Below are 11,818 nucleotides of genomic sequence, written 5' to 3'. Positions count from 1 at the left end.
CTGTTTGGAGCAGGTCAGCATCCCTTGCAGAGATGTTGGCTGTGCCAGGCAGCTTTTGGCAGCCTGAGCCATCGGTGTGACCGAAGCAGTCAGGTTATCTCCTCAGCAAATGATTTGCAGTCGGTGCTGCTGCCAGGCTGGGTTGGGCTCCAAGCTGAAAAACGCCACTGGAGGCGATTTCAGAATTGCTCGTTGCAGACAGCAGGTGGAAGCAGGCTCTGCTCGTTAGCTGCTCCCAATGAACCGCCGTCTGGCTGACCCCGCTCCTGCTCCTTCCCCTTTGAGGCCACTGGGAGCGGGGCCGGCTCTGTGCGTTGCTGCACAATGGAAGGATGCTGCTGATTTCCTCCATTGGAAGCTGCTGGTTTCCTCCCACGCAACAAGTGGGCGCTGCAGCAGCCGCATCTGTGCCATGGCTGATGCAGATCCCTGTGGCAGAGGCTTTGTGCTCCCTCTGTCAGCATCCAAACCCGCTGCTGCTCCTCTGCCCTTTGCTCTGTGGCGTCCCTGCAACTGTGAGCTGCTCTATGGAGCAGCAGTGCTGTCACTCCAGTGGAGTCTTTTGGGTCAGCAGCGATCTGTGAAGTGACTGATGGGAAGGGGAGAGGGAGGAGGAGGAGCTGAGGCTGCTGCAGAGCGCCGTGCACACGCTGGAGAGCTCGTTATGTAAAATTCATCTGCAGAAATCAGCCCTGCCACTTCAGATGGGGGGAAGTGGCTGCGTGTTTCTGCTCGGCGCAAGCGTAGGCAAGAGGATGTTGAGGTTCTGCTGCTTCAGCCTCTTGTTTTTCTGCAGATGAGCTTTGCTAAGTGCTGCAGACCACTGGCAGCTGAGTGCTTTGCACGGGGCAGAAGTCTGCAGGGCTCAGTGCCCCCAGGTTGCTGTGATGTGGAAGTCAGTGGCTGGGCATGTGGCTGCTCTGCCTCATCTGGGTTGGCACCACCAGATCTGCCAAAGATGGGGGAAATTTGGAAAGGTTTAGTAAGGGGGTAAAAGCCTTTTTTTTGACAGGGTGGAAGCCTGAAAGAAAGGGTCCCCATAGGGAGGTTATTTGAGAAGCTGCATGGTGAGGAATGAGGCCCACGGACAGAGACTGGTGACACAGAGGCAGCCAGACCAGTCCATCCTGGTGCAGAGCCCCTGCCCACCTGAGGCACTCCTGGCACAGGGAGCTGATGATTCACAGAGCACAGAATGGAGGTCTTGGCCTGGCCTGTGAGCACTTTGGGTGGTTAAAGAGGGTTGGCTGTGCTTCTCTGCAATGGGTCGGGCTGGTTGTGCAGCCAGACAGTTCTGCCCTTCACCGGCTCATCCCCAAGGGGTGCAGGGGATGCAGCCCGGGCACGCAGCCCCACTGTGCAGTGTCAGCACCTCTAACAGATCTGCTGCCATACCACGGCCATTCCCTGCAGTGCTTTGGATGCTGCAGCAGTAACACTGTGCTCCACTCTCTAGCAAGGGAGTGGGAGGGAACGGGTTTGGGAACGAGCCCTGTTTAGGGTGCAGGTTCCCAAGGGAGGCCCGGGAGGCAGTGCTGCTTTCAGCAAGGACTGTTTGCTGTTATTTTTAAACAATACTTACATAAATAAAGAAACAAACTCGCCGCCATGGAAGGATACACCTCGAGACGGGGCTGGCGAGCTCAGCGTTTCCCCTGGAGAACGGGAGGGCAGGTGTTTCCCTCCATCCCCGTGTTCCCAGCACCCCGGGTAGCAGTGTCCTCCCCTCCACCCCCTTCACCCGACCCCCTGTGCCGATGGGAGCAGCGCTCCGTGGTAGGGGGGGGGGGGGAATTTGGCACCTCGGCTGGAGCCGCCGTGCTGAGCGCAGGTGCAGCGCAGGTAAACCGTGCGGGGGGGGGTTCTCTTGGCGGAACACCCCGAATCCCCGCAGGGTGCCGGGGAACCGGGCTGTGGACACCGAGCGATGCTCCCCCCAGCTCCCCCCTCCCGAGTCGCCGCAGCCGCGGGCGGATCGGGGTTGGAGTGGGAACGCGGCAGGGAACCAACCGCCTCCTCCTCTCCGCAGCGGGGCGGGCGGCGGAGGAGCTCCGTTCGTCCCCCCCGCCCACCCTTCCCTCCCCCCCAAGGGCCGCTCCCGCGGTCGGCGTCGCCGGGGGGGGGGTGCGAGGCGGCGGGGCGGAGGCGGCCGCTCTCCCCGCGGCAGTAGTACGGTCCGGGGAGGGCCCCGCGCCGGGCGGCGGCGGAGATGCGGGAGGCGGCGGCGGGGGCCGGGCCGGAGCGGCCGTACTGAACCCGGCGGGGATCGGCGATGGCGTTCAGCGCCTGGCAGCTGCTGTCGCCGGTACAGTGGGCCAGGTGGACGTGGTCGGCTGTGCGCGGAGGGGGCGGCCCCGACGGGGAGGATGGAGGGGTCGGGGGAGACGCCGAGGAGGAGATCAAATCGCTTGGTTTCAGGCAAGTACACCGCGCCCCGGGGATGGGCGGCCGCGGGTTTATGCGTGTGCAATGCGGGGCCGGCGGCTCCCGATCCCCGGCTCCTCTCCGGTCCCCGCTCTCCGCTCGCTGCCTTGCATCGTATCGGTCCGCAGCCGGCCCCGCTGCTTCTGGAGCCGGGGGGGGGGGGGGGGGGGGGTGCATGGCTGAGCCGGAGCTGCTCCAGAACGGTGAGCGCTGTGCTCCCAGCTGAGGTGCTGGTGCGTGCATCGAGGTGCTGGTGTGTGCATCAAGCCTTCCCAAACACATCCCACAGCAGCCCCCTAAGCCATAAAGAAGATGCCTCTGGGTTGCAGTGTTCTCAGAGGTCAGTGGTGGCTGCTCGGGGTGACCCAGATGAAGGCAATGCTGGGGCACAGGGGTGCACAGGGGATGCTCTCAATGTTGTTTTACTTGCTCTCCCTTTTCCGTTTGCTAGCGTGGCCCTGCTGGACAGGAGCGTGGCAGCCGCAGGAGCCGGTCTGGCTGGATGTGTAGGCAGCGATTCCCAGCTAGCCTTGAAAGTGGTAATTCCTCACTCTTTTCCCCCCCCCTCGGCAGCTCGGACTCCGAAGGTAATTATGAGACCCCCGAAGCAGAAACGCCGACCTGCTCAGCACTAAAGGAGCCCAGCGAGCTGCAGCCCGAGGCCGGGACCCGAGGTAAGGGGTGAGAGCACACCTCTGGCTCACGGCTTTCTGCTCTGGGTGCAGAAAAGCAGGGTGGGGTCAAGGAGAAGTCTCTTGGTTTGAATAATGCCTGCCACATTTTTTGTGGTTAATGGCCTGAATGGTTCAAATGCCAGCACTTGGGGCTGTGTGAGCTCTGCTGTTTTCTAGTGTGGGTTAAACGCTGAATTTACCGAATCCTGCTAGGTTGGGAAGGGGTGACACTGCAGGAGCGGAGGAGTTGGCTTGGCCCCCCCTTGGCTCATTGCCTGGGCAGTGCAAAATTATCATCGGGCTGTGTTGTAACCACTGGTCACACCCTGCTGTGTCCCCATGCTGAGATAAGCAGTGGGGATCTGCAGCTCTGCCTTTGGGAGCACCAAGGCTGTGCCTGGGGGTGATGGGTTGATGTCCCAAGCGCTCCCTGCTCTCTCCCAGCTGCCCTCACTGCTGCTCTGTGGTTTGCATTGCTGGGCTTGTAGCAGCAGGCTGGAGAGGTGCAGAGGTGTCCCCACTCCTCCCTTGGTGCTGGGTGCCATCCCCAAGGAGAGGTTCCTTTGCCTTGGTGGAGAGAGCGTCTGGTTTGTGCTTCTGGTAATCTCATCTCTCAGAGTAATCCTTCCCTTTAAGAAGGGATAGAGGCATCTTTAGTTTGGAGGATAATGTCTAAGGAGGAAAGATAAAAGCTTTCCTAGGAAATTCCCCTTGCAGGTGTCTCGGTCATTCCTGCAAAAGCTGCTGTGCGTTGCTGTGGATCTCGGGGTGCTGCTGTGCTGGCTGTGTTTGTGCCAATCCCTGTTCCGTGCACAATGGCTGCAGTGCCGTGGGGCTGAGGGCGATGCTCTGCCTCACATGATGGAGGCCGCAGTTCTGTCCTGAAGTTCTCTTTCAATCATCTGGCAGGAGGGGATTTTCTTCTGTGCAAGGAAATGAGCAGAAGCAGCAAATATGGAGCGCTGTTAGTGCAGAGCAGCGCTGTCAGCCCGCGCGGCTGCTCCCCTGGTGCGGGGCACGTGTTATCCGGTGCGCTGCTGCTCCTTTGCCGGTATGCTAATTCTTAACAGAAAGGATTTAAAAATAGCCCGATGTCTGCAAAACAAAAGCGGAAAAGCCGAAAGAGGAAAGAGGCCGTTAGCAACGTAAAGCACGGCCCAGATATCCTGCCCTCGGCCGAGGGAGGGATGCGTGACTCATCCGCGCACAAAGCGAGGGGCGACCCCAGGGCTGCGCGCAGTGCGGGCGGAGGATCGCAGCGTGGGATGGAGGGGGCTGCTGGGTTCTGCTGCTTCGCTCAGCTCTGCGGATAGACGCAGCCAAAATGTCACGGGCGCACAAAGCAGCCGTAACTGCGGGTTCTGTCCTCCCTGTGCGTTTTTCTTCGGAGAGCCTAAGATCTCCATGGTCACTGCGTAGCGTTGGAGGAACGACGCGGCGCCCGGTGCAGCAGGAGGGCACGGAGGCGTTTGCCCTGGGCTGGAAATGCTCCGGGGAGCTGCACCGTGTGCAGCCTCTCTGCTTTTGGGCTCACGGCCACGGTTCTGAGCGATGGCCGCGTCCCTTCTTCTCCCCGCCCTGAGGACATCCGCAGGAATGGGGAGAGGTGGTTTTCTCTGCTGCTTGTTATTCAAGATGTAATTATTGCTTGGGCTGGAAACCAGGATGGGCTCCGTCTGTGAGAACCCGATGGGAACGAGGCGCTTTTAAAGGGCGCCTTCTGTCCCCGCTTTGAAGTCTGTGCTTCTGCCCAGGGGTGTCTCAGTGAGGTTAAAACATCGGAGCAGCGCAGCGAGAGCATGATGCAGTGTTCCTACAGGTCTGTGGGGGAGGTTTTTAGGGCGGGAAGGCCTGGCAGGGCTCTCAGAGTGCTTTCTGGCTGCACTCCAAGTACATCTTTCCTTTTTTTTACCGGGTTTGTGTTCACCGATGCGTTCTGTGGGGCAGCACAGCGGCCGCCTCCATCCGGACGGAGAGTTTTGCAGTCTCAGGCACAGCAGCCCCTCGTGATTCATCCCCATGGCTTTTAGCATCCCGGAGATCAGTGGTGCAAACCTCCAGCCGTCAGCTGAGTCAGGGCTGCTGGCTGTGTGTGCTGGACTCGCCCATATTCGCTCTGCTTTCCTGCCAGCCCGTGCCTCGCTCGGATGCCCCTGAACTGCAGGGGTGATGCTGGCTGTGCTCCTATACCGGCTCTGGGTGTAGCTTTCAGGATGTCCCGATGGATAAGGAGCTTCCCCATCCCCTGACAGCAACGAAAAGATTAAACAGTAAAAGGATTTAGAGGAAGGGATTGGAGTAATAGTGATTAAGTCATGGAGCGGGATTTGTGATTAAGGAACCCCGGCAGCAGAGCGGTGCTGGGTGGGATCTCTGCGGGGATGCAGGCAGTGCGGGGCTGAGCTTTGAAAGGCAGCTCCCTCTCTCCAATCCCAACCCGTGCTCCCGGGCTCTGCTTTGCTCCCTCCTGCCCCAGCACTGCTTGCATGCACAGCTTTTGCTCTCCATCACACTGATGCACCGCAGCGACATTTTGTGAGCAGGAGCACCAACCTCGTGCAGCTGCTGTGAACAGTCGGTGTTTCACCCCATACCAGCCGTGTGTGTCTGGTGGTGGTGGAGCAGTGCAGATCTCCAGCGTGGCCGAAGGTCGTGGGGCAGCTCTGCTCTGCCTGCTGGGCACCCGCAGCCCCATGCCAGCCCCCAGATCCCCTCTGCTGCCCATAATATGCTTCTTCATTAAGTGCAGAGTCTCATTCCCGTTCACCCCAGGGCTTAATCATGTTTCGTGGTGTCACGCTTCCCTGAATTTGTCCTGGTGACGTGTGACACCCACCCAGGTAGTTGCTGGTGGGATGGTTCATGCTCTGCAGTTGGTCCTGGCTGTTCAGTGGTGTTGGCATTACAGAGCCCCTCTGGAGCTGGCGACACTCTGGGGGGGGAGCAGGCGGCAGGGAAGGGGGAGGACATAAATGGAGATGTTGGTGGTGTGATGTGTGCTGGCACGGTGCAGCACAGTGCAGTGCCTCCCGCGGGGCTCCCCTGCACCCTCTGCTTTACGCACAATTCCCTGCTCTGCGTTCACGAGCTTTGAGTTTCAAGGTTCCTGAAGCCAGAGATCAGCGGGGATCCTGGCAGCACGGGAGGGCATTCCCATAAGAACACAGTCCTGGGGCAGGGATGAGGGGGGAGAAGGAGGCAGGCTCTGATGCGCTGCTTTCTCTTTGCAGGGTTCAGCGGCCATGGGGAGCTGCAGGGAGGGGAGCAGCACCATGAAGAGGAGGCTCAGCCTGAGGTCGGGGCCTCTCCAGCCCACATGGGGACCAAAAGTGGCCCTGAAGACTCTGCTGTGACGCAGCTGCCGGTTGAAGCCCGGCCACCGGTGCCCCATGTGGGTGCAGCCGGGTGTGAGCTGGTCATGTCAGGAGGGGACACAGCTGATGATGGTTTGGGGCTGACAGAGCCAGAAAGGGATGCTCTGGTGCAGGAGAGCTCACCCTGTCAGCTCCAGAAGGGAAAGCTGCCTTCCCAAGGGAGCAAAGGAGGGGAAAGCACAGAGCCTGCGCCCAGTGAGGAGCCTTCAGTGCCTCTGGCCTCAGACCCTGAGCAGTACAAAGAAGCTGACGGTTCTGTCATGGCAGAGGGCTGCACGCTGCAGAGCTGCCCGCCGGCCCCCCATTGCCTCCAACTGAGTGAGCCAGAGGGGCACCTGGGCCCCCAACCTCCAGGGCAGCTCCCAAAAGCTGAAGTTGATGCCACAGAAGGTGGGGACGGTGTGGAGACGCGGAGAGCCTCGCCGAGGAGGGCCAGCAGGATCCCGGCCAGCAAGCTGACACCCAAGAGGCACAGGAGGCCCATAGAGGACACAGAGAAAGGTCCCCAGGACCCCCCCAAGGCCTCCCCTGCACCGTGGGACAGCCCTGAGCTCGGTTCCTTTGGTGGCAGCTCAGCATTGCAACACTCGCCTGCTCTCCCCAAAGGCTCTTACCAGTTCGACCCCAATAACTTTGACTCCGTGGATCCATTTAAGCCCACCAAGACCCTCACCAGCACCACCGACTGCTGCCCCACGGCCGACAACAGCCTGAATGAGATCCTGGAGTCCCAGACGCTGGAGGATGAGCTGGGGAAAAGCAGAGGCTCCCCACAGAAGGCCAAATCACGTCTGATAACGTGAGTGTGGAGCACGGCCAGCTCCTTCCTCCCATGCCCGGGGCTCCCGCGTTCCTCTACGCCCATCCTGTTGCAATGTGCCACCTCAGTCCTGCTGCCCCACCACCCAGGAGTGGATGGGATGAGCAGGGTGGGCTCACGGAGCGGTGCTCAGACGCTGCTGGGACATTTGTGCACTGCTGCTGAGCTTCCCTTTTTGCAACAGGGGGAGAGGATGGAGGTTAGCAGGTGGATGGTTGTTACTTCTATGGCACTGCACAGGTGGTGGGACCTTGTCCCTTCCCAAACTATTCCAGGGCGTGCGGGAATCTGTGCATATTTAGCTCCTGAAGCTAAATTTCAAACCTATTTCAAACCCTGCTGTAAATGGTGATGTTTCATAACGCCTGTTGGGGGGGGAGGCAGCATTGCCCTCCTCCTCAGGGAGCAGGTTTAATCACAAACCTCTCCATTTCCTATCACAAACGTCCTGCAAACCGTGTCTGGGCAGCGCTGTCTCGGCCTGGATCTCAGCTCCTGAGGCTGTCAGATGTGAAGTAGCAGCTGCTGGGACAGGGTTGGCTCTGTGTGTCCACTGTGGGTCTCTGGGCACGCAGTGGGGCAGAGGGAAGACTGTGAGAGGGAGGAATTGCCCAGCCACTATCGGGTCCTTCCAGCACCATTGCGCTCAGTGCTGCTGATTGAAACCAGTTGGAAGCAGAAAGAGGAAATCAGCTTAAAAGGGGAAATTTTAGCAGCACTGAGGTTGTGGCTGGTTTGACAGTAAGAAAAAACCGAGCTGTCACTCTGCAGATGGGAGCTCCAGTTTTACAGACTGCAGATAACACCTGGTGGGCAGAGCCAAGGGCAAGGGGGGGGGATCTTCCTCTTAGCAAAGCCATGCAAAGGTTGATGCAGACTCCTGAAGGACCTGCGTTGCTGTGTGACCCCAGGGCAGGAGCAGCCGTGGATGGGAGAGCTGGAAGGTCTCGGCCCCTCTGCGTTATCCCAGGAGCTGGGGCAGTGCTCGGTCTCATCCCACCTCTGCTAATAGCAAACTCAGAATCCCTTGTCTGTGTGCTCCTCCCCCAGAGCTTGAGCTGTGCGACTCTGTGTTTCTCCAGATGAGAGCAGTACTCAGGTCTTTTCACACGCTTTTCTTCTCTCCATCTGTCTGTCTCTCTTTCCTGTCTATTCTTGGGTGCCTCAGGACTACTGAACAAGTGAAATTTCTCTGTTTTCTGTTGTAAGTACTCTCTTCTGCCTTTCTTTCCTCTTTCCCTTTGCTTCTGTTCTCTGGGTGTGTGTTGGCCCACCCGTTTTCCATGGCATGGACCCCATCCCGTGCAGCTTTGCCTTGCGGGTGCTGCAGCCATGAGCTGCACTGCAGGCTGTGCCCCTGCTTGCTGCAGCAGCATGCCGACCCGCCGTTCATTCTCATGGTATAAAAACTAATGACAGCACCGTGAGGGCCTGGCTTCCAGCTCCTTACAGGGAGATTTCAACCCCAAAAGGGCAGGGTGTCCTTTAACCCTCCCCATGGCAAATCCCATGGAAGCAGCTGCTGCAGAGGGGCGGGCTGGGAGGCAGCGGCTGGAGACGGTCCCTGGGCTGCCACTGTCTCATGTGAGGGCACCCACAGCGTGCTGGGCTTATCCCTCATCTTATGTCATCCACCCGAATGCCCTTCTTGTTCTGCTTAGTGCCAGCTGCCATATGCACGAGAGCTTGGCTCAAGCACTGACATCTGTGTCACAGCTGCAGGCTGATGGGCCTTTTTGCAGCGTGGTTTTGGGCTGTGGCTGCTTGGCTCCATCCCTTTGAGTTACAGAGCTGCTGTCTTGGCACTGGGGGAGATCAAAGCAGGTACTGGGCAGTGTGGGAACAGCATCCCAGAAGGTGGTGCAGGGCAGAGAGCTGCAGGTGAGCTGCTTGCATTAGGGTGTGCTATTCAGAAATAGAGCCAACGGTGAACTTTATCTGATACAGATGTGCATGGCAGCCTGCAGATGTTCTGTACCACATTGCTCGTGCTCTGCTGGAGCATGTGTGGGTTGAAGCAGGCAGAAAGAGAATTCCTCAACCCAAAGGTTGTCCTGCTGCAAATCTGCTCTGACCTCTGCATGGCTGCAGCTCTGATGTGGGGCTGGAAATGCGTCCCCCCCCCCCCACGTCATGTCAGCACTGGTTTTGGTGGCACAGACCTGGTGCTGCGTGCACCTTCCTCTTGGGGCTCTGTGAGCATCCCTGCGCTGCCTGCAGCTGATTCAGGACACCAGCACCACACATTGGGATGGGGTTGTGTCTGCAGTCCTGCACAGCCACTGGAATGGGACATTTGGGCACGTGGGGTGAAAGCCCTTGGAAGAGGCACCAGCCGTGCATCACTGCAGGAGCAACCTGAACTCAGCCTTCAGCCCTCCTCAAGGCTTTCCTCCTCCAGACAGTGTTTGCAGCACTCACCTGTGAGCACAGCAGGGCTCTGCCCAGCTGCTCAGACCTACAGAGGTGTGGGGTGCTGCCATGTGGGCAGGGACAGGGCAGCACTGCCTGCAAGTGCCCTTTCTGCAGAAGATCAGCGTGCATCAGATGTGACACCGTTGGCACTGGACATGCAGGCGAGGTGCAGCAAAGGAACCCTTCATCATCACGTCCTCTCTCGCCGTCAGCACCTCGGGTGCTTCTTTCTGTGCTCCTTCCCTCCAATAGCAATAAACATCTCAAAGTCAAACCCGATCGTTCTGTAGCTGTGTGTTTTGTTTGCTTGTTCCTTCGGCTCCTTCCAGAACTCACTCTGTCCCCCAAGTAACTCACTGGTGAGTGGTTTTGCTGCGGGTGCAATGCTGGTGCTGGGGCTGCCTCCCCCTGCTTGGGCTGTCCTGCACGCACCCCAACTGTCCTCTCCTTGGCCTCCTTGAGCACCAGGTTCATGTGTTCATTTCCCTCTGTCTGCAGGAGCAGCTGCAAAGTGAAGCAGTACGAGACGCCGGCGCTGGTGCTGGATGGCTGCACTCAGGTAGGTGGGAGCAGGCAGGGGGTGCTGAGCATCCTGAGCTCCCCTCTGCCTGGCTGCATGGCCCAGCTCTGATCCCCCAGGCTCATCTCTGCCCTGCTAACCCTTGCATGCCTTGATCCTGCAGGATGAGGGAACGCTGATCTCTGAAATCCCAGACATTGCTGCTAGGGATGGACGTGCCACCGATGAGGAGAAGCTGGCATCCACCTCCTGCACACAGAAAGCGGCCGGGCTGGAGAAGAAGGGAGAGCCTGAGGATGACCTGGAGTACTTTGAGTGCTCCAACGTCCCCGTGCTGGCGGTGAAGCCCGGTGTGGAGACAGGTAGGGAGCACCCCACTGCCCCTGGCTGTGGCTGTGCCCTGTATTGCTTGTCTGCATTGCTTTCATTATGGAAAAATCAGCGTGCTCTTTATATTCAGCCTGGAGCCTCCTGGCTTTAGAAAACCCTACATCCTCTTCCCTGCCCTGCTGAGCTCCCAAAATGCACTGACCTCAGTAATAAAAACACAAATGCAAAGTCAGGGCTGTTGCTGAAAGCTCCCATCCTGCTCTGGTTTTGCTCCTGGTGCATCCTGTCGGCACACACTGCCTGCTAATAGAGAGCTCCAGGTCACTGCTGAAGCCCACACTGCTGTTCCTGCTGTCTGTCTCCTATGTAATTATCTGCTGTGACCAATCTATTAAAAAATAATTAAAAGCCAGGCAATGTAGCACTTAATCGATAGCGGAGTTATAGGTGCAAACAGCAGAAATGGCCTCGTGGAGGGCTTGCAGCTGGTCATCAATCAGTTCCCCTGAATGCTGTTCAGAGCTGCAGAGCTCTGAGAGAGGACAGCAGCACTTGGTCTCAACGGGGAGGGATTCCATAACTGCCCATTTCTGGGCATCTCTGCTACCTGGGCATCGTTGGTGTGGCAGCTGTGGGGTCAGACAGGGGCTGGGCTGCCACCAGAGGGGAGTATTGGCTGCAGCTGCAGCAGAGATGCGGGATGTGTTCTCCCCTGAAGGGCAGGAGCAGGGTATAAAGCCTTCTTGAGGTTGGTCAGACCACGCTGTACACCTCTGCATCCCAGTGAAGCTGCACGTGCTGCCAGGGTCTCATTTTCTAGCTGCTAAAACGTTTTATTTCTCCGTCTCCAGGCTTTGAGGAGATCTCCAAGCATACAGACAAGGACAGATCTGTTGCCTTCCCTGTGAGTGCCGCATGCTTCCCCCTCTCTGCCCACCTTGGGCTGGCTCTGCTGGGGCTGCTGCATGGCTGTGGGGCTGATGGTGGTGGGTGGGTGGGGGGGGGGGGGGAGCGGAGGGGCTGTGCCAGCAGAGCTGCCCCAACACGGAGCTGACAAGCAGGTGATGAGATTAGCAACATCAGCGAAATCAGCACCTCTGAGACAGATTTAATTGCACTAAGCCTCACAAGGACACCGGGCAAAGTGAACCTTGTGTTTGGTGTTGCTGAGGCTGCCCCTGTGGGTCGGGCTGTGGGGCAGGCAGAGCTGCACAGCTGCTTTGCGTGGTGCTGCAGGAGGGGCACTGAGGGGCTGAGGTTG

At 58.7% G+C, this 11,818-nt stretch overlaps 1 protein-coding gene across 1 annotated transcript; it reads left to right on the top strand.

The window, feature by feature from the left end:
• Nucleotides 1-2,272: 2,272 nt before the first annotated feature.
• Nucleotides 2,273-11,527, top strand: LOC122159802 (transforming acidic coiled-coil-containing protein 1-like; the record flags this gene model as incomplete). The annotated part of the gene is made up of 7 exons (XM_042817645.1): nt 2,273-2,418; nt 2,998-3,098; nt 6,329-6,973; nt 7,079-7,271; nt 10,206-10,266; nt 10,391-10,589; nt 11,409-11,527. Coding segments are annotated over exons 1-7 (1,464 nt in total), but the record flags the coding sequence as incomplete, so codon positions are not given.
• Nucleotides 11,528-11,818: the final 291 nt, after the last annotated feature.

Source organism: Centrocercus urophasianus, unplaced genomic scaffold (assembly GCF_019232065.1).
Source record: "Centrocercus urophasianus isolate 14NV4802_14NV808 unplaced genomic scaffold, USGS_Curo_1.0 seq_161, whole genome shotgun sequence".
In the NCBI taxonomy this organism is placed as follows: Eukaryota; Metazoa; Chordata; class Aves; order Galliformes; family Phasianidae; genus Centrocercus; species Centrocercus urophasianus.
The sequence above is the reverse complement of the archived record's forward strand: the minus strand, read 5'-3'. Positions and strand labels throughout refer to the sequence as shown.